This window comes from Lycorma delicatula, chromosome 1 (assembly GCF_047948215.1).
Source record: "Lycorma delicatula isolate Av1 chromosome 1, ASM4794821v1, whole genome shotgun sequence".
NCBI lineage: Eukaryota > Metazoa > Arthropoda > Insecta > Hemiptera > Fulgoridae > Lycorma > Lycorma delicatula.
This window is the reverse complement of record NC_134455.1, coordinates 176,874,421-176,897,229: the sequence shown is the minus strand read 5'-3', so window position 1 is coordinate 176,897,229 and position 22,809 is coordinate 176,874,421. Positions and strand designations below refer to the sequence as shown.

Here is a 22,809-nt window from a genome sequence, read left to right as displayed (position 1 = left end):
ACAGGTGATGTCTAATAATTACCTATGTGTCTGTAATAATAAATTTGGTATCTGCAATTTATTGCCTAAGTTATTAAAACAAAAATACGTATAATTAATTTTATAAATAATTAGATAAAATATAATTTGCTTGAAATGATTGAAAAATTATTTACATATTTTTTACATCTTATACAGGATTAAGTATAGAGTCAAAATTTTGCAACCTAATTTTAACAATATTGGCAGGTACAAAAATTAAAATTAAACTTATGATAGCAAAATAAATATGGTGGAAATAAAATAATTCTGAGATAGGAACCAGCATCTACATGTGTATTAAGTGACAAGAACTGATTTCAGACTGTTTAAACTGTCCATATTAAAAAAAAAAAAAAGAAAATAAAAACTGTGCAAAATAAACTATTTACTAAGCATCTTTAATTATTATTGTATGACTTACAACTAGAAATAATAAACAAACCTTAAATTAGAATATAAAAGTTTATTTACAAAATATCTTACACATTTAAAAAAGGCTTTTCTTCTTTATAAAATGTACATATCTTACAAAAGAAAAAAAAATTACAAACGAAGAAATAGAACATAGTTAATTAAAACAAAATATTAAGGTGAAGTATCATTTTTTTCAGTGTATATGTTCATAACAGCTATAGGAATAATACCAAAGAGAACAAATAAAAACTGGATTAATCCAGTCAATTTTGGCATAATACAATGCTCCTTATGTAGTCTTTCACGAGGTAGTATTTCACCTACTGTAATATACAGTAATGAGCCTCCTGCAAGACCCTGAAAAAAGTTTAATTGCTCATTATTTTATTACATAACTTCTCAATCACACACCTAGGCTATTACAGACAAGGATTACTACATATTAGATTTAACAGATTTAAATTAAGTTCAAATACATACCTATTTTATCAAACATATTAAGCCATTATTAGAACACAGAACAGTAACATATTTTAGTTTATAACCAACAGATCAGATTCTAAAAATGTTTCACTTTGAGGGTGGTTTGATCATTTTTAATCGCATGTTTAGTCAAAATAAAGAGGAGTAAAGCTGTTCACATCCACGACAGAATGTTACACATGCTCCCTAGTTAATACTAAATGAGCAGTGATAAAGAACCGCCAGACTGTCTTTTCATTCTTTTGATCTCCTGGCGAGAACTTGCAATGAAAACAAGGCAAACCAAACTTTATAATAGTCCTTCTCAGGACCTTTTGACAATTGGCTCCAGAATAAGCGTATGCCAAATTAACATAGAAGGCATCAGCAGCAGTAAAAGTCAATACATTAGTAAGTTAGCAATTAAATTAAAATTTGACATTATCATAATCCAAGAAACACATGCAGCTGACAATTGTCAAATTCAATCATGAGGCTATATACCAGGGTATAATCTCACTGCAACAATAAATCATCCAAAATTTGGAAATATGTTAGAATAGGTATTGATAGTGTTTCAATAACCCACTCAACTTCCTCACAAGATCTTTCTGTACTAGCTGTAAAGGTTGAAGAAATGACAATCGTCAATGTTTATACACCTCAAAAATCACAATGGCCTAACGGAGTTTTTAATCATCCTTCTATATATACAGCATATTTAACTCACACCACCAAATTTGGGGATACAATGATAATACACAAGGTGTAAACCTAGTAGACTGGGCAAGGAGAAGCAACCTTAAACTACTCTTTGATGTTAAGCAAAACCCACATTTTATTCTGCAATATGGAGAAAGGATTACAATCCTGACCTAACTTTAATAACCACGGGCGCACAACTACGCCATGCTGTTAGAGAAGTACTTGACAACTTTCCAAATTCTCAACACAGACCGATAGTCACTTCTGTAGGCACAACAATTCCCACCAACTGTTCTCTTCCTTTACCTAGATGGAATTTTAGGAAAGCCAACTGGGATAAATTCAACAAGCAACTAGAGGATGACATCAGGTGGATCCCATCAAAAATAGAGAACTATGAAAGATTTGCTGCTCTAGTAGTCATCTCTGCCAAAAATATATCCCCCAAGAAATAATAAAATCCTACATTCCCTGTTGGAATGAAGAGTGCCAAGAACTGTACAATGCTTATGAATGCACAAAAGGCCAGGCAATAGACGAGCAAATGCTAGAAGCCTTAAATAACGCTATAACAATTAGATGGAAAGAAATGCTGGAAAGCCTCAACTTTCCAAAGCATGGAATTTTTGCGCAAGCTGCAAACCAAACAAAAAACACCTGTTGCTACTACTAACACCCGTAGGCCAGAAGCCATAGCCAAAAGAATAAAGAACCTATCAAAGATGATAAGACACACAAGAGAGAAGTGAGATATGCAATTGGTGAAACTGTCATCAACAGCTCTTCGCCATTATGGACCATATCACAATGGAAGAATTCAATGCTGCCATCAATTTAACAAAATGTAGAAAAGCAACTGGATTAGACAACATATTCCTGAGTTTATTAAACACATCAGTCCAAACACAAAATGATGGTTTTTAAATCTTTATAATGATATCCTGCGAAGGAGAAGTTACCAAAACTTTTCAAGAAAAGTAAAGCAATCGTGATTTCTAAGCCTGGGAAGGACATCGCTTAACCCAAAAGCTACAGACCAATAGCACTTTTGAGCATATGTTTCAAGATCTTAGAAAGAATACTACTTGTGCATCTAACACCCATTGTTAGTTAATGGTATACCAATGGAGCAGACTGGTTTTATACCAGGAAGAAATTACTGCGATCAGGTCCTCTAGCTTACAACATATATAGAAAAAAAATTTCAACAAAGGCTTATTATGCTGCTTATAACATCTGCTGCAGTTATCGATTTAAGTTCAGCCTATGATACAGTCTGGAAAGGACTAATACTCAAGGTGTATCAGTTTGTTCCTTGCAAATCATTCCTTAATTTACTGAATGAGATGCTGAGTGATAGACTACTCCAAGTACAGCTCAATGGAAAGCCAAGCATTTTTTACAGTCTACAAAATAGCCCACCACAAGGATCTATACTGGCACATCTATTGTTTAATATTTATATCTCGGATATACACCAACTACATCTTGAAAATTCATGTATACAAATGATATTGCAATCAGTACCCAAAGCTCGAACTTAGCCCAAACTGAAGCTGTACTGACAGAAGACCTTGGTACGATCAGTAAATATTTAAAAAAAAGGGGACTCCAGCCGAATCCAAAAAAAACTGAAGTCACAGTGTTCCATCTTAACAAGGAAGTTCAACAAACTCTTGTCATTAACTATGAAGGATTCGCACTGAAACATAGTGCGACTGAAATACATACCCAAAATACCTCAGTATCATGCTTGACAGAACACTTACCTTTAAACAACACCTCAAAAAATTATCAGCTAAAGTTGAAACTAGAGTCAGCCTGATGCAGATGCTGGGCAATTCATCTTGGGGGAGCTACCGCTTAAACTGTAAGAATTAGTGCATTAGTTCTCATACATTCAACTGCAGAATACTGTGGCATTAATAATATTATTGACATAATATTGTTAAATTACTGTAAAAAATGTGATGTTTGTAATTCACTCGGATATACAGTAAAAATAGAGCACCTAAACAGAGACCAACCAATTTCATAATAGATCACCTAAAGACCTAAACAAACTAAGTTTAACAATAGTAGAGAATGTATAAAAAAGTTAGCTGGAAAAAAGAACCTAAGCTACCTTAAAGATATTGTTTTTATTATTATTACTATACGAATACGGTTAATATAATTATTAACACTTTTCAAGTAATTAACATTAACAGGAAAGATTGAGATCACCACCTGGGGTCGATGGCAATAATATTGTCAACCAGAGTCAATGTTAGTGGACAGCAGACAAAAAGCAGCTATCCACTGAGAAAAAGGATACATTTGGGACAGTAGAACACTTTAATACTTTGATAAAATAACAAATTAAAATTCATAAAATTATTTATGATGTCATAACACAGAATACTCTACTATAATAAGATTAAAATCGAATGAAGTGATTTTCAGTTTGATAAGTAGAATTTTACTCTGGTGGATAAATTAAGAAATAAGATAGATTGATTAACCACATTTTTAGGTAGATTTGATAACAAAGCTATCCATTCTAATAAGTACCATGATTTAACTTCCAGAAATTTTTTACATATTTTCACTTCCACATCCCCCAGACCCCAAAAACAAACATCAGTTCAAAACTTTATATACATTTTTATGTCTATACATATTTCACTTTCTTATGGATACAATAACTGCCATAATTTTGCACCATCACTTTAAAATTGATACATAAAATATAACAACCCAAAATATCGGTCGAGTTTGTCAAGGGGCCAAATCGGACCATGTGAGTGGAAATGGGGGTCTTTTTGAAAAAAACAAATATTGCTATAACTTTCTTAAGTAAAATATTGAATTCATGTAAAGTTTCTACTATTTTTTGGTACAACTTATGTAAGTAAAGTTTTTTGATATCTCCAACCATTGGTTCAGGGAGTGAAAAAAATGGGATTTTAAGGACAAAAGAAATCATAGCTCCATTAACAGGCACAGTATCGAATCAGTTTAAAGTGGTCATTAGTTCTCTAAACATTACCTAAAACTTTTGTCTGAAACAATTTTTAATATGATCAACCTTTATGGCAAGGGATGACCAAAATGTTGCTGGAATTGTAAGAAGATCGGGCTTGTCATATGCTAAACATGTGAAAATTTTTTTCAGATGCAACCATTGTCATATTGAGTAAATTTGAAGTTTTCCTTAACTTTAAGGTGGAAACTTTTTTATCCCCTACTTAGAGCTGGTGAAATCTACCTCCACTTTCCCGCGTGCCAAAAGGGATTTATTCCTTTCAATTCTCAACAGTCTCCCTAACCCACATTCTTTATAACTTTTAAATATATCAATCAATCTTTACTAGTAAACATAAGTTATATGAACAGCTGATTTATAATAGGTAATAATATTTTTAGTCTATTGTTGCCAAATGAGAAGTAAACAAACTTTTCATGATTCTTTATTGTGTGTTACAAAAATGAGTGATACTAATTATGAAAAATGTTGTGCAATCAAGTTTTGTGTTAAATTCGGTGAGAATGATATTGAAACTTTCTCAAAATATAAAAGGGCGTATGGAGATGATGCTCTGTCACAAGCCCAAGATTTCAGGTGCTTTAAAGCATTTTCAGACGGCTGGGAATCAGTTGCGGACGTTCCATGCTCTGGATGATGGTTAATGTTAAAAAATGATGACAATGTTGAACGAATCAGAAACTTGATATGGTACAACCGGCGACTAGCGATCAGAATGATTGCAGAACAATTGAATTTGATCCATACCACAGTCCATCAAAGTTTGAGAAACAAATTAGAATGAAAAAAGTTTGTGCAAATTGGTCCCAAAAAAACCTCACTGTTGAACAGAAAAACAACAGGGTGGAAGTGTGCTGCAATGTTCTAGGACGAATTGAAACTGAACTGGGATTTTCTAAGAAAATATTATTACTGGTGATGAATCTTGGATATTTGAGTAAGAACCAGAAAAAAATGCCAGAGCAAGAAGTGGCACACTTCAAACTCAACACGTCCCAAAAAAGCAAGTATGAGCAAATCAAAAATTAAAGCCATGCTAATTTGTTTCTTTGATAGTAATAGTCCATATAGAGTTTTTGCCTGTAGGATAGACTGTAAATCAATATGTTTACTGAGAAATTCTTGAAAGACTGCAAAAAAGAGTTGCCCGCGTGAGACCAGCCATCAAACACAACTGCATGCTGCTTCATGACAATGCACCTTGTCACACTCCACTCTCAATTAATGAATTTTTGGCAAAGAAAACCATTCCTGTAATTCCTCAACCACCTTATTCACCTGACTTGAGTCCCTGCGACTTTTTCCGGCTTTAAAAAACACCTCAAAGGATACCTTTTTGGAACAGTAGAAAACATAAATGTAACTGACCATCTGAAGGATATTCTGGTTTCTGAGTTCCAACACTATGAAGAGAGGGAAAACCGTTTGAAGCATTGCGTGGCTTCCCAAGGAAACTATTTCAAAGGTGGTAAGAGTCCATGTATAATTGGATTGTAAATAAAAAGTTTTTCTGAACCAGTCTCATTACTTTATTTACAGACCTCGTATGTCAGTATGTGTTCAATTAATTTTGTTCTCCTTTATAAAAAAAAGATGTGCTCTAAAAATGTATTATTCTTCTCAGATCTTCCTCATTACACAATATAAGCCATCATAACACTTTCACTTATCACAAAATTTTATCTTTAGCATCCTTCTACCTTCTACAGTATCTTATTTTAAAGAATTTAAGTCTTCTTTTTTCTTCTTTATTTATTTGCCAATTTTTTTGTATTCAGAACTATACTCCCACATACATTTGAAATATTCTCTTTTGAACCTCTAATGTTAGTAGTTGAAAAATTCTACTAGCAGAATGCTCAATATGCCTGATTTATCCAAAAAATTAGTTGTTTTTGGCTTCGGTTATCACTAGTAATTTTGTTCCTCAAATAAGTAAATTCCTTACTTCTTCAATCGCTTAGGGAAAAGACTGATTTTTTACAATATGTGAGTTACCAATTTCTCTCTTGCTACATACCATTGCTTCAGATTTATCTTTGTTTATTCTCAAGTTATTTCTTATTTCCTCCCATCAATTGTTAAGGACTTGCATATTTTTCACTATTATGGCAATTTCATCAGCAAATTGTAATAATTATCCTAGCCCCTTGTATTCTTATTTCCATGGTTATTTCATATTACTTCATATCTTTCTTTGTACCATTTTGCACTTTGTTTTTAATTTTTTTTTCATGCTTACGTCCATTTTTTAATCAATCTTTTCATTTTGGAATTCTTCTCAATTAAATTTTTGATCTCAACAAAATAGTGAAGTGATAAATACTAGGGCATCCCTTGGAAGCGACGGATAGTTCCTGAATGAAGCATGTGATATATTCTAGGGCATCCCCTATGTGACATATCTAGACGCAACTACAGTCAAGAAATGGCTGAGATATTATATAGGTGCAGTATAAACACGTGCTGCATCCAAGAAATTAAATGCAAGGTGCTAAATCCAAGGATATCGGTTATGGCTACCAACTCCTGTACAATGGCTCATCAACATCAAGAAATAGTATGGGTATAATTCTTGACAAACACCTCAAACAGCAAATTATTAAAGTAAATAGAATAAATGACAGAATAACGTACCTAAAACTAGCATTCGATAATCAACCTCCCATTAATATTATCTCTGTATATGCATCCCAGACAGGTTGCGATAAGGAAGAGAATGAGTCTTTTTGGAAGGACTTACATGATGTACTTTTGGACATACATAACACAGAAAGAAAAGTAATTGTGGGAGATCTAATTAGACATGTTGGTCAAAAGGCCCCCAAGGATACACATACCCATGGGAACTTTGGATCTGGCACCCCAATTGATCAAGGGAAGGCTATTTTAGAACTCGCTGTTAATCACGACATGCCAATAGTCAACGCTTTTTTCCAGAAATGAGCGAACACCTAATCACTTACAGGAATGGAAAAGCTCAGTCTCAAATAGACTTTTTCCTGTGTGACTCTTCGATGCGCACGTTGTTTAAGGACTGTAAAGTCATCCCAGGAGAGTCTGACCAGCCAACATCAAATCTCAAATCCTCATAGCCTGTCTCAAAAAATTGGAAGACAAAACGCAAAGCTAAACCCTGTCCTTGAATTAAATGGTACAACTTCAAAACACTGGAGGGTGATCAGGCTGAAAAAAGAGCCGAAGATTATCTCACTGAATTCGTGATGACCCAAGACACTGACACAACATGGAATGAGCTCCACACCCGACTTACCAGCATTGCCAAGGAAGAACTTGGTGTATCTATAGGCAAACTGAATACCAGAAAAGATGCCAGCTGATGGCCATGATGTCTATGATGGAAATTATATATATGACCAATGTTAAAATAACCAATGTTATAAATGATTATAATCTAGGTAGAGGGAGTAGTAGATGCTCATGATAGTGCTACTGCGAATTACAGGATTTATACATTAAGTAAAAAATAGTGGTGGTGTTATTTGTAAATGGCATCAATACTGATGTTGTAAATGCTTGGAAATTTTATATTTTATCAACAGGAAATAAAATTAGCGAGATAGAATTTAAATCTCAGTTAGTTTGCTATTACTTCGATCAGCAAAAATTGAAGAACCTGATGTAAGCGACAGAAATTTAATGTTAGGACACTGATGCAGTAAAACAAATTTACCAGACAATTTGCAAAAAGACAAAATTGACCATATTATAAACAGAAATGAAACTAATGCAAGATGAAGGTGTAAAGTGCGACATATTCAAATTGTTTATACTTATAAGAAATACCAATTGTTTTTAAATGTGAACTGGTTTAAAAAATTTCACAAAGCAGCTGAAAAGTAAAATGTAAATGTAAAATTATAAAAATTACAGAAAATAGTGTGAAGTGAAATTATTATAACTGCAATTAACAAAATTATTTTATGTATTTGCCAGTTGTATGTTTACTGTTTACACATCATTTCCCAACATTGTGTTAATGCAACATCGCATCTTGCAGGGAACTCTCAATGTTGCATGAACGTAACAGGTCATAAATTAAAAACTGCAAATGCAAGTTTCCCTTTCATGTTTTATTTTTTAAACAGGATAGTAAAGATGTAGATAAAATGAAAAAAATTATAAAAAATTGGTAAATTGTTCTTAGAAATGTGTTAAGTTCATTTAAATGTTAAAGTATGACGTTTAAAAGTATTTTTAATAATTATTAGTATTTCTTTATTTTAAACATTTTTTATAATTTTTTTTTTTATATTTATACATTTTTTCTGCAAGACAAATTGTTAGCCCTTGCAATAAACCTGTTTTGCAGCTTGGGATTTTGGCTGCATATAAAGAAAATTGTATTTCAGATTTATTCTAATTATAACTATTACTGTTTATATATTATAACTGAAAAAAATAACATGGGTCAATTTAATTTTATAATGAGTAAAGGAAGCGCATTTGTTATAATATTTTTGGACCTCAATCAAAGTATGGTAAACTATACAGTTTACCTGTAACCAAACACACTTATAATCATTTGCTTCAAAATGAAACTTATTTTTAAGGATTTACAATATTTTATTTACAAAAAAGTGTATTATTACACAAAATAAAAACTATTTGACAATGTTACATTCTTTAGTTGTGACTGAAGTTATCGGGTACATGAAATTGAATGGTTGATCACTGTCCACACTGTCTAAAAATATTATATTATTATTATTTTTGGCCATGACTGAAAGCAGCTTCTTTTTAACATTCTCAGATAATTTAAAATGTTCATGCCAGTAACAGATTCTAGTGTCAGATGTCTAGTAGTTTTTTTCTCCTACACCCTCTTTTCAGCTTTGGTAAGTAAATGATGCTGATAAGTGAATGCCAGTTTACCATCGTATCAATCATTATTCAGTCATGAAACAATAAATTAAGAAGATTATTTTTTTATAGTTTGACAATCGCATCTAACACTATGCTAAACAGTGAGATAACAGCAAGGAATCTTGTCTTGTTTGTTCTGTATGTTGCTAGACCTGTTTGTAATCACATATAGCTTGTTCTACTCTAGTTGGGTACAACCAGCTTCTGCCCAAACTCAGTTAACTCTTGGTTAGTGAATCAACTGTCTACTCAAACCATCTCTTTCATTCTTCACAATTAAATATTACTTGCTTTTTGCAAAGGCAGTGGAACACTTTTGTAAGTCAATGTGAAAATTAATTACGTCTGGTTTTTTTAGAACATTTAATTAACATGTAGAAATCTGATTCTAAAAAGAAAATTGCACATGATTGCTATATTATGTAGATGAATTTTCAACCCAAGTACTCTCCTCATTATCCAACTACTATATAAAACATACTGAACCTTATCCAAAAAACTTTAGAAAAGAAGACTTATGTAAGATTCACTGGATAAAAAGAGAAAGAGAACTTAAATGTTATGACAAAGAAGCTGAAACAAGATGAAGTAATAGCTAATGATGAAATATATCTCTGTAAGTAAATGAGAGATACTGATGATCAAGACTGAATTTAGAGCAGAAATGGTTAAGTCATCATTTGTAGGGCACTCACAACAATACTACCAATTTTCTCTTGCTGAACATGATTTTTGGTGAAAAAGAATATGGGGTTAAAATTATCTATAGTATATCCGAAAAATCTGATAAGGACACCACATGACTTCCTTGTATACCTAAATTATAAATTACATATGCATATTTTTTGCTGCACTTCATTTAAACTTATTTCATCTGGAAGTGAGATACGATCCTCCAATTCTTTAAATAAAGTGAACAGTTACACAATTTCTGAAATTAATTTTCATTAACATCAAATATTTGTATACAATTATTAATTCAACAATTTTACATGAAATATTGGGATAGAGTAAAAGCCCCTTTATTACTCATATAACTAGATCAGTATTATTCATATCTTTGTGAGTTGCTGATTAACAAAAGTTTTAGATTTCTGTTGTGTACTATAAACAAAAGTTAATAATAATTAAACTATTTCGTTTAGTGAACTCCTGTATACTGGTTACAATTGTTAATTTCGAACTAATGGAGTAAAATATGCATCTTTTATTATTGGATTATTTGGTGAATAATCAGAAATGAAAAAGAAACAATCATACAGGAAAAAGAAAAATAACAAGAAAATATCAAAAAACAACAAGAAGATGAATATGCAGGGGAAGAAAATGTAAAGAACAAGGGAAGAATAACAAAATTAAGAGAGTATGATGAATATAAAGAAAGAGAAAATTTGAAAACTAGAGAACGTGTACAAACACACTTGAAGAGAACGTGTAGAGAACACAAATTAAGATCAGAAGAATTGTATCAAACCAAAGGGCGATTAAATGATTGGCAACAAAAAAAAATAAACGAAATGATGATCAACTCTGACTTACGGAGAATATTGTCAGGCAGTATCAGAGGAGTAATGAACTAAAAGACAAGAATTTTTTGCAGTTTATTAAAGATCGGGCATGTATAACTCAGTGTATATGTAGTTCTTGTGAGGGTTTAATTTTCAGTCACCCTGTAGTTAATTTTAATGTAGATAAAATTAAAGAGAAATTCCAGAATAATTAAATAAAATTAAACAGAAATTAAAGTAGAAAATCCAAAAATAATAAAATTCTAAGTTATAATTTTCAATTAATATTAAATAATAGATTTTTTACCAAATCTATTACATATACACATGTAATACCTATTAAATTATTTTTAAAAATACATACAACTTTATTTCACTAATAATTTGTTTCATTTTTATTTTTATCATTGAATTATTATTTATTGTACATTTTTTTTTACAAGCACAGGTTAACAATTATTAAATCAAAATATTTAAATTAAAAAAAAGAAAAGTTAAAAAAAGAACAAAAGGAGATGAAGTCTGATTCGAACCAATGTGCCTTCCCTTTAAGATCAAAATATTTCATTAAGTAAAATTTTAATTTTAATTTCAATTGCAATCAAAAAGGGAAATGCACAACTAGATGTTACAATAGTGCAACATCCAAAATTTCAACATCCGACGGCTATTTATTTTTGAGTTATGTGAGATACATACGTACGTACAGACACCACACCGAAACTAGTCAAAATGGATAAAGGGATGGTCAAAATGGATATTTCCGTTGAAATATGAAAACCAAAATGTTTTGTGATCACAATACTTCCTTTACTTCAAACAAGGAAGTAAAAAAAACATTAAAAAAAGAAAAAAGGAGATGAAATCTGAAGACCGAAATTTTTTGTAATCACAATACTTCCTTTACTTCAAAAAAGTAAGTAAGAAAGAACTAATGCTCCCATTAATTACACCAGCGGTAATTTGTTGGAAATCAGCAGTTAAGCTATCCAACCAACTCGCCCAATTGTGTGGTGTATAATTCATGGCAGTCAATTTTATGAAAATTATTAATAAAGTTTACCTGTAAAACTGGTATAACTGATGTGTTTGTGGAGTTCAAGACAGTTCCAATAACTACACCAAGACCAGAACAGACAGCATAAATACTGAGTGAGAAGAACAACATTGCAAATGAACTACCATCACTCATAAGTTCTGCACCAAGACAAAATGTAATGACAAGTTTATGACAACTCACTGCCAATAATAGCAGAATTACCTAAAAATAAAAAAATTAAAAAAATATATATATATTTGTAAATCAATATTTATGTTATATATTCTTTTTTATTTATTTAAAATAACTGAATTAATAATCTTATATTAAACCTTAGTTGTAAGAATTAGAAAGGGTACAAGCAATAAATGTACAATCCACAATCAGTATTTTTAATCCCTACGTACCTTACTTAAGAAATATCCCTTTTAAAAAATATCTTAAATACCTTACATACATAATTTTATTATTAATCAAAACATAACTGTACAATAAAATAAACAAAATTATATAATAAAAATTGTTTAATCAAAAACTTATGAAATTAACTCTTAATCTGAAATAAGGTAAATTATTTTAACAATAATTAAAATTTCCTGCAGAAATTGAAATCACAAATCTTATACAGTGGAAAAAAAATTAATTAAGATAACATTATTGAGTAAACTGTTTATAGTAAATCCTTACATATTATACTGAAATAAATTATTATACGGCTTAACCAAATACATAAAATTAAAATTAAATTAGCTCATAAAGTAAACAATTAATAAAGTACATGTAAACTCAACTGTATAATAAAAATGGTAACACAGCAAACATTCACACATGACAGTCATTTTATTGATAATAATAAATTTAGCATTAATATATAAAATTATTATTGAATAACCTCAAAATCATTGAATATACAAAATTAATTGTAAATAAAATGACAAAAATAAATAATATATTAATACATAAAACTATTTTAATTTGCTTACTCCTCACAATTTTTTCCTTTTCTCTGTTTACTGGTTTTACAGAAATCTTTACTTTTTCAGAATGAATGAACAGATAAATGGAAATTTATTAAAAACATACTTAAATTATAGACAGGTACCATCTCAATCACCAATATAAATATCCTTAGAATTTTTGAAAAAAAATTATTCTAAAACACAAAAAATGTGTCACAAAACATAATTTTTTTAGATTTGACATAAAATTACTTCATTTAACTGCTATTAAAATAAAATTTTGCAACAAAATTTGTAGAAAATTTAATTCTGAGAAAATTTATTAATTAATAACTGAACATCCAGAAGAGTAAGAAATTTCACTTTTATTTTTTAAAAAAGTATCAAAACATTGTAGAAAACACTGTATTATAATTTTAAACCAAAAGAAGAATAATTTCAATATTGGAAAATATCTAGAAACAAAATTGCTAGTAAGAAGAATAATTTCAATATTGGAAAATATCTAGAAACAAAATAAATTATTAAGAATAAATAAGATGATAATAGTTTGATAACATTATTTAAAAATAATTAAAAAATAAATTTTTAATGTGTAAGTTGGCAGTACTAACAATTGAAATTTGTATACTGCAGTTGAATAGTTTTCTAACATTTCAAAACTGAATAAAGTTCTAATGCTTGAGGATTATTTTCTAAAAATGTCTATTCAGTGTTCAAATGAAGAATATCACACATAATTTTTGTTAAGGTATTTTAATGAAAATAAGCTAGTTACACATTGTAAATAACAAGAAAAATTTCTTGTGAATAGGATTCCAAATCTGCAAACCTTTGCTTAATATTTCAGTATTTATGCAAAACTGAGTCTTTTTCATCATGTTTGTATTCTGTTCAACACCAACAACAACCTTGTGTCAATGAAGAGCAGACTATAATTTTGCAAGTTCCAAGTATTCTGGTGCTCAGTACTAGAAAAATTTCAAATTACACTGGTTTGTTGCATAGTAAAATATCTCAAATATTTTGTAAAGAAAAGTCTCTACCTATACTACTAGCAAGAGGTTCAACTTTACTACCTGGAGACTTTCTGAAGTGTCTAAACTTTTCACTGGCTTCAAGACAACCATCACAAAGTAATTCTAATTTATTTACTGATAAGACAATTTTTTCCAAGAGATGAAGTAAATAAATCACAAAATAACCACATTTAAGTTTTGAAATTTAACATATCACAGTTCAAAGTATTTTCTAACGTAGAAATGTTGTATTAAAGTTATGTTAATATTTCTATAACATCCCCTTTAAAAAATATATTTAGAAAAGGAATATAGTATTATTTTTTCATTAATATCATACAACTTAAAATACTAGATATATTTAGAAAAATTGTATATCATTTATAAATTCAAAACAAATCATAATTTTGTTCCAGGATACGATGGTTGACTTGAGTCCTTTACAATTTGATAATTCAGTAACACCAGTGTCTCAAAATAGCATCTATAATAGTGAAGGTTATGCTGCAAGGTAATATGTTGGCAGCCAAAGCTATGTTTATTGAACCATTCCTGTAGATGACTGAAATTAAAAATGCTGCCTGCAATTCATTGCATGCTGGTGGTATATTTTTAGTGGCTAATGATTATAGTAGTCAATAGCAATTAAATTATTAGAAAAATTAATATTAATTAGTTAATGCATTAACCAACCTGGAATTGTAATACATTTATACGATTTCTGAGGTTATAAAAATACTGACCTAGGTTTTAAAATAATTAAGCTTTCAGCAACATAAATCCCCCTCAGCCATTAAGTGCATATCTTTTGTTAAATTTATTTTCTTTACCATTTTTTTTTATTTCTTTAGTAATTGCTAAGCCATTTATTTACTTTTTAAATATTACTTTTGTAGCATTTATTTAGTTTGTGGTTTTTACTATTTCCTTAAAATAAATTTTCTAGACATTAAAAATCATGAAAGCTTCTTGACACATAATTAAATCAACAGCAAATTGCTATCTCTTCAAGAGAAAATTTCCTAAATTTTAGTTTTACTTTTGGGTTCCTGGTTGGAAATGTTATCCTGAGAGCAAAATGCATTTTTTTTTTAATCCTAAAAATGATAAATTAACACTAAATGAACAAGATTCATACCACTTTGCAACTTTTTTAAAATGGACTCTGTATAGATTTCTTTAATTCAGAATTAGCTCTTTTCAAATAAGAAGGGGCAGAATCCCAAACCAGACAAACAATTTTCTCATATGAGTGAGAAAAGATTTCCACAATGCAAATTGTTACTTATTTATTGTTCTTAATATTTTTTTAAACATATATTTTTAAGAATAAATATTAAAAAAATTCCAAGAGAAGTAACCAAAAGAAGGGTAACTTTGAGTTGCCCAAAAAATAAGTTAATAATTGAAAAAAAAAATTTTTGTATTTAATTGGAATTAATTTTGCTGATAATCTCTATAATTCTGACAGAAGAAAGGCAAAAATCTAAGCATTTATTTAATTTTTACAATATTCCTCATTTTGGACCATTTACGAGAATTTAAGAAACAACTGTATAACATGATGAAGTAATCCTTGGCTGGCCTCTAGATCTTTAAAAGACCAAACTGTTGATATGACTAAAATGATGGATGTTAAACCAGAAGTTGAATGAACTAGGAGTTATGATGATAAATAAGAAATTTTAGTCTACATATGTTCAAGAAAAAATAAAATTATTTAAAAAAAAGTGCTCATCTTGTCCTACAAAGAAATTTGGCAAGGTATTCAAAACAATCAAATACAAGTGAAAATCATAAAACTGAAAGATGGGTCTCCCTTTAAATATCTTATTAGTAGTAAGTAACAACAGGCTCATTTTTAATTTAGTACGTACATGTGCGGTAGGAAACCAGGTGTCTTTCTCATCATTTAATAGATTGATTAATGCTTAAAAAAAACTTTCAAATGCTTTTAAAAAAGTTATATGCAATCAAAATTTTTTTAAATTTGTTTTTAAAGGGAAAACAAACAAATTTAAATGAGTGAAGTACGAGGGTTGTCTGAAAAGTTTTGAACCTCACATAGAAAAACGTATGTTTTCTGTCAAATACAGTTTTACTTTTCAACAAAGTCTCCTTTCAAGTCGATACACTTTTTCCAGCAATCTTCTAACCTCTTTAACCCTTCCAAATAGTACTGACATCTTTCTCTGCAAAATAGGTGTTTATGTACTAAATAGGTGTTATGAGATGCATTTGCATCTCATAACCTCCTCGTCCGATGAAAATCCGTTTCCTTCAAGTGAAACTTTAGGTTAGGAAACAAGAAGTCACTTGGGGACAGATCTGGTCAACAATTCAAAATGTAATTCATGAACTTTAGTCATGGCATCCGTCGAAGTGTAGCAGGTGCATTGTCCTGATGGAAAAGTATTTTCTTCTTCAAATGCGACCGTTTTTTTGCAATTTCTGCCTTCAGCTTGTCAAGTATGATGCGTAATACCGTCCCATATTGTTTTACCTTTTTGAAGATAATCGATAAATAAAATTTCATTACTATTCCAAAAAACGGTTGCCATCACCTTCCCGACTGATGGAACCATATCACCTTTTGCAGAGCAGGTTCACCCTTTGCAGTCCACTGTTTTGACTGTTATTTCATCTCAGGAGTATAGTGGTGGATCCACATTTCATCTACAGTTATGAATAGACGCAAATAATCTGACTTGTTTTGCTTAAATTGCTCCAGCAGGGCCTTGGAAAAGGTCATTCAAATGAGTTTTTGGTTCAAAGTGAGCATATGCGGCACCCAAGTGGGTAGCTTATACAAATCCAATTCTTCAGTTAATACATGACAAACACGTTCCTTTCGATATGCCCAAAGTCTCTGTTATCGCTCTAAACCTTAATTCGTCAATCGTCCAGTATCATTTGGTGAACTTTTTTGATGATATCGGTGGTTGCAGTTTTTGGCCGTCCCAAACAGTCATATCAACCAAGCTGGTATGACCATGTTTAAATTCAGCTGTCCATCTTTTCACAGTGGCAAATGATGAGAACAGAATTCCCATAAACAGTGTCCAACTAACTCGGTTTTAATTTGCATAGGTGTATTGCCTTTAAAATTCAAGTATTTCATCACGGTATGATATTCAGTTTTTCAATTTTCACAGAAACACTCGTAATGACTTACTCAAATGATTAACAAACAACTGAGCATCCCAAATGGCTGAAATTTTAGCGAGTACCTTTCAACGCATGCACAAATACATTCCCTAACTTTTGTTGACAAGTGCTGCCATCATCATGTTGAGGCTCAAAACTTTTCAGACAACCCTAGTAGACCTCATTTGAGTAAATTATTATTAAGGAAGTTCTCAGAAACATTTAAGATGGTAAAACAAGGTTTTAGAGAGGAATCTACAAGCTATGTTAATGACTGTAGGGTAAAAGTACTGTCAGTAGTTAATATGTGTAAAATTATGCAAAATAACAATCGAGAGTGGTAAAATATCTGGGTAGTATCAACTGCCTCCTCTATGAATCATGAGACCTTGCCGTTGGTGAGGGGGCTTGAGTGCTCAGGGATACAGAGTAGCTGGACCGAAGGTGCAACCATATCGGAGAGGTATCTGTTGAGAGCCAGACTAAGGAATGATTCCTGAAAGAGGGCAGCAGCTCTTTCAGTAGTTGTTAGGGGCGTGAGTAACAATGACTTAAACGGCCGTATCAACATCACTCAGTCCTCTGAGTACTGCGCAGCTGAAAGCAATGGAAAACTACAGCTGCTTTTTTTCCAAGAAAATGTGGCTCTCTGCATTTTCACATAGCAATAATGGAGGCGCCTTCCTTGGTAAAATATTCCGGAGGTAAAATAGTCCCCCGTTCGGATCTCCGGGTGGGGACTACTAAGGAAGGGGTCACCAGAAAATTAAAAAATAACATTCTACGAGTCGGAGCGTGGAATGTTAGAAGCTTAAAAAAGGTTGGTAGGCTAGAAAATTTAAAAAGGGAAATGGATAGGGTGAATGTGGATATAGTAGGAATTAGTGAGGTTCGGTGGGAAGAGGAAGGCGACTTTTGGTCAGGTGATTTTAGAGTAATTAACTCAGCGTCAAATAATGGGCAGGCAGGAGTAGGTTTCGTGATGAACAAGAAGATAGGGAGGAGAGTGGAGTATTTCAAAACGCATAGCGATAGAATCATTGTAATAAGGATAAAATCAAAACCTAAACCGACAACGATTGTTAATGTCTATATGCCTACAAGCGCCCATGATGATGATGAGGTAGAGTGTGTATACGAAGAGATTGATGAAGCAATTAAACACGTAAAAGGAGATGAAAATTTAATAATAGTTGGAGATTGGAATGCAAGCATTGGAAAAGGCAAGGAAGGAAATATAGTGGGTGAATACGGGCTGCGCAAAAGGAATGAAAGAGGGGACCGACTTATAGAGTTTTGCACGAAGTATAATTTAGTAATTGCCAACACCCAATTTAAAAATCATAATAGAAGAATATACACTTGGAAAAAGCCAGGCGATACTGCAAGGTATCAGATAGATTATATCATGGTTAAGCAAAGATTTAGAAATCAACTCGTTGACTGCAAAACTTACCCTGGAGCAGACATTGATAGCGACCATAATTTGGTAATAATGAAATGTAGATTGGGGTTTAAAAACCTGAAGAAAAGTTGTCAGATGAATCGGTGGAATTTAGAGAAGCTTGAGGAAGAGGAGGTAAAGAAGATTTTTGAGGAGGACATCGCAAGAGGTCTGAGTAAAAAAGATAAGGTAGAAAATGTAGAAGAAGAATGGGAGAATGTTAAAAGGGAAATTCTTAAATCAGCAGAAGCAAACTTAGGCGGAATAAAGAGAACTGGTAGAAAACCTTGGGTTTCAGACGATATATTGCAGCTGATGGATGAACGTAGAAAATATAAGAATGCTAATGATGAAGAAAATAAAAGGAACTGTCGGCAATTAAGAAATGCTATAAATAGGAAGTGCAAACTGGCGAAAGAAGAGTGGATTAAAGAAAAGTGTTCAGAAGTGGAAAGAGAAATGAACATTGGTAAAATAGATGGAGCATACAGAAAAGTTAAGGAAAATTTTGGGGTACATAAATTAAAATCTAATAATGTGTTAAACAAAGATGGTACACCAATATATAATACGAAAGGTAAAGTCGATAGATGGGTGGAATATATTGAAGAGTTATACGGAGGAAATGAATTAGAAAATGGTGTTATAGAGGAAGAAGAGGAAGTTGAGGAGGATGAAATGGGAGAAACAATACTGAGATCTGAATTTAAGAGAGCATTAAAAGATTTAAATGGCAGAAAGGCTCCTGGAATGGACGGAATACCTGTAGAATTACTGCGCAGTGCAGGTGAGGAAGCGATTGATAGATTATACAAACTGGTGTGTAATATTTATGAAAAAGGGGAATTTCCGTCAGACTTCAAAAAAAGTGTTATAGTTATGATACCAAAGAAAGCAGGGGCAGATAAATGTGAAGAATATAGAACAATTAGTTTAACTAGTCATGCATCAAAAATCTTAACTAGAATTTTATACAGAAGAATTGAGAGGAGAGTGGAAGAAGTGTTAGGAGAAGACCAGTTTGGTTTCAGGAAAAGTATAGGGACAAGGGAAGCAATTTTAGGCCTCAGATTAATAGTAGAAGGAAGATTAAAGAAAAACAAACCAACATACTTGGCGTTTATAGACCTAGAAAAGGCTTTCGATAATGTAGATTGGAATAAAATGTTCAGCATTTTAAAAAAATTAGGGTTCAAATACAGAGATAGAAGAACAATTGCTAACATGTACAGGAACCAAACAGCAACAATAACAATTGAAGAACATAAGAAAGAAGCCCTAATAAGAAAGGGAGTCCGACAAGGATGTTCTCTATCTCCGTTACTTTTTAATCTTTACATGGAACTAGCAGTTAATGATGTTAAAGAACAATTTAGATTCGGAGTAACAGTACAAGGTGAAAAGATAAAGATGCTACGATTTGCTGATGATATAGTAATTCTAGCCGAGAGTAAAAAGGATTTAGAAGAAACAATGAACGGCATAGATGAAGTCCTACGCAAGAACTATCGCATGAAAATAAACAAGAACAAAACAAAAGTAATGAAATGTAGTAGAAATAACAAAGATGGACCACTGAATGTGAAAATAGGAGGAGAAAAGATTATGGAGGTAGAGGAATTTTGTTATTTGGGAAGTAGAATTACTAAAGATGGACGAAGCAGGAGCGATATAAAATGCCGAATAGCACAAGCTAAACGAGCCTTCAGTAAGAAATATAATGTGTTTACATCAAAAATTAATTTAAATCTCAGGAAAAGATTTTTGAAAGTGTATGTTTGGAGTGTTGCTTTATATGGAAGTAAAACTTGGACGATCGGAGTATCTGAGAAGAAAATATTAGAAGCTTTTGAAATGTGGTGCTATAGGAGAATGTTAAAAATCAGATGGGTGGATAAAGTGACAAATGAAGAGGTATTGCGGCAAATAGATGAAGAAAGAAGCATTTGGAAAAATATAGTTAAAAGAAGAGACAGACTTATAGGCCACATACTAAGGCACCCTGGAATAGTCGCTTTAATATTGGAAGGACAGGTAGAAGGGAAAAATTGTATAGGCAGGCCACGTTTGGAGTATGTAAAACAAATTGTTGGGGATGTAGGATGTAGAGGGTATACTGAAATGAAACGACTAGCACTAGATAGGGAATCTTGGAGAGCTGCATCAAACCAGTCAAATGACTGAAGACAAAAAAAAAAAGTATCAACTGATGCCTATCACATTGAAGATTTCATGACATTATTAGAGATTATAAGCTGACATCCATAAGGGTAAGAATTAATCAAAATTTACATCACTTGATAATAAAAAAATACATATATCATTCTGCATCAAATTTACATCAAAATTTGTTGAATAATTACAATCTACGGAACAATAAAGAATTTTTTGTCCATCAAATGAGAATTTTGTCCATCAGCTAACATTAAAAAAAAAAAAAATATTCATTGAAATTTAAAAAAAATGTTGTTAGAGATGGATGAAGAGATGCAATTTTAAGAAAACAATATGGAAATCAAAGCGTAATTGTCAGAGTAGAGTTGTAAAATCATCATTGTAATCAAAAAAAGGGTAGAACAAAATATTCCTCCAACACTTATATATCAATTGTCTTTTTTGTCAAGGTTACTATTCCACAAGTTTGTTCCATAAGATTTAAAAGCCAAAAAGTTTTATTTAACAATAATGCAGGATTTGAGTCAGATACTTAGAAAGCAGAGAAGTAGGCTAGGAATTTATGGATATTGTACCACAGCAATGCATTTGGACATGTCATTCCTTATCAATAGCTTTTGGTAATCACACAGCGACTGTTTTTCCTCAAACCTTGTTTTTCTGCTAGGGTAATGGATCATATGGAATCTTTCTTGTTTTTTTTTAAATGGTTGAAAGGTAAACATTTTCTAATAGTTAGATTAGGGAAAATTTTACTACACACTATTTCACCAACGATTACAGTAAGTAATTCAACAGTTAAAAACTGTAGAGTGCAATGTATTAACATTGTAGATAAAATCTTTGAAGGAGATAAACCAGAAGAGTAATATTACTAACTACATAATTCTTTTTAAAAAAAAAGTTTCTTATGGACAGTCTTTTGCTTAATTTACACAGTTGAGCAGAAACACCTGGCAGGTGTTTCTAAAAAGGGAATTTTTAGAATCTGTATGTTGAGAATCTGTATGTTGACTACATTGCCTTGCTTGTATAGTGTGATAGTTGGCATTTTTGAGTTTAGTTTGCTATGGAGCATTAGCCTTTTCATTCCTATGTTACTGTTCTTTATTTTAATAAAGTCTATTACAAGTACTTAAAGAGAATTATGCAAGCAGTTTAATCAACACAATGCATCTTCTTGAAACAGTATTCCTTTGTAGGTGTCAGTTTGAGAAAGAAGGCTCTGTTATCAAACAAAACTTCCAGATTGACATCACATATTTGTAATGAGGAAAATACTGCTAGAACGTGAAAACAGTCACTCAAAGTCTACGGGAATCTCATTTGTAAAATATGCTCCAGCTCTAAATTTTTGAAGAAGTTTTTCCAGGATACTTAAAGTTAGATTTTCATTCAGATAAAACTCAGGTAAAGAATGTATTAACAGAAATTTATAAACAAAAAATTAATTGAACACTGTACAGCCTTACTAAATGTGTCTCAAAATCACCCTGAAGTATTGTAATGTTTTGTTCTGATGAAGTATATTTTCACTTTGATGGTTCACTTAATAAGCACAACTGCTTCTACTTAGCATTTTACAATCCTTATCAGAGGCATTTGTGCATTTCAAAGTTAAGGGCTCTATCATTGTTTAGCATAGTTTGGCTGTAATTTTTTGAAGATAATGAAGGGAATACATTAACAGTAAATGTAGATCACTAGCCAAACATTGTAAACTACTTTTTAGCCCCAAAATCAATTTCATGCTCCTAACCAAGAGAAGTTGTGGTTCCAGCAGAAGGGGGCAACAGCCTGATTAACTAGGATTGTTCTGCGCAATCTGTTCACAGGGCATGTCATTTCACAATTTAGAGATCTGGACAAAAATTGTCTCTTAAGACTTCTTTCTGCAGTTATTTAAAAGGTTCTCTAAGCACTAAATAACCAGCTACATTAAGTGATCTTAAAAGATGTATAACTCAGGAGTCTGAGAACATTCCACTAAATTTACTATAA

The 22,809-nt window shown here is 31.5% G+C and overlaps 1 protein-coding gene across 2 annotated transcripts in view; it reads right to left on the bottom strand.

The window, feature by feature from the left end:
* Nucleotides 1–470: 470 nt before the first annotated feature.
* Zip88E (Zinc/iron regulated transporter-related protein 88E) overlaps nucleotides 471–22,809 on the bottom strand; it is a 51,156-nt gene continuing 28,817 nt past the window's right edge. The window contains exons 5-7 of one of the 2 annotated variants that reach the window (XR_012756588.1): nucleotides 12,089–12,286; nucleotides 3,372–3,470; nucleotides 656–792 (exon numbers count right to left, since the gene is read on the bottom strand). Coding sequence is in view for 1 of the 2 variants with exons in the window: in XM_075367794.1 (XP_075223909.1) it covers nucleotides 607–792; nucleotides 12,089–12,286 (384 nt within the window). In the remaining variant the exon portion in view is untranslated. Of the gene's footprint in view, nucleotides 793–3,371; nucleotides 3,471–12,088; nucleotides 12,287–22,809 lie in introns of both variants that reach the window. The other variant, XM_075367794.1, reaches the window with a different exon arrangement.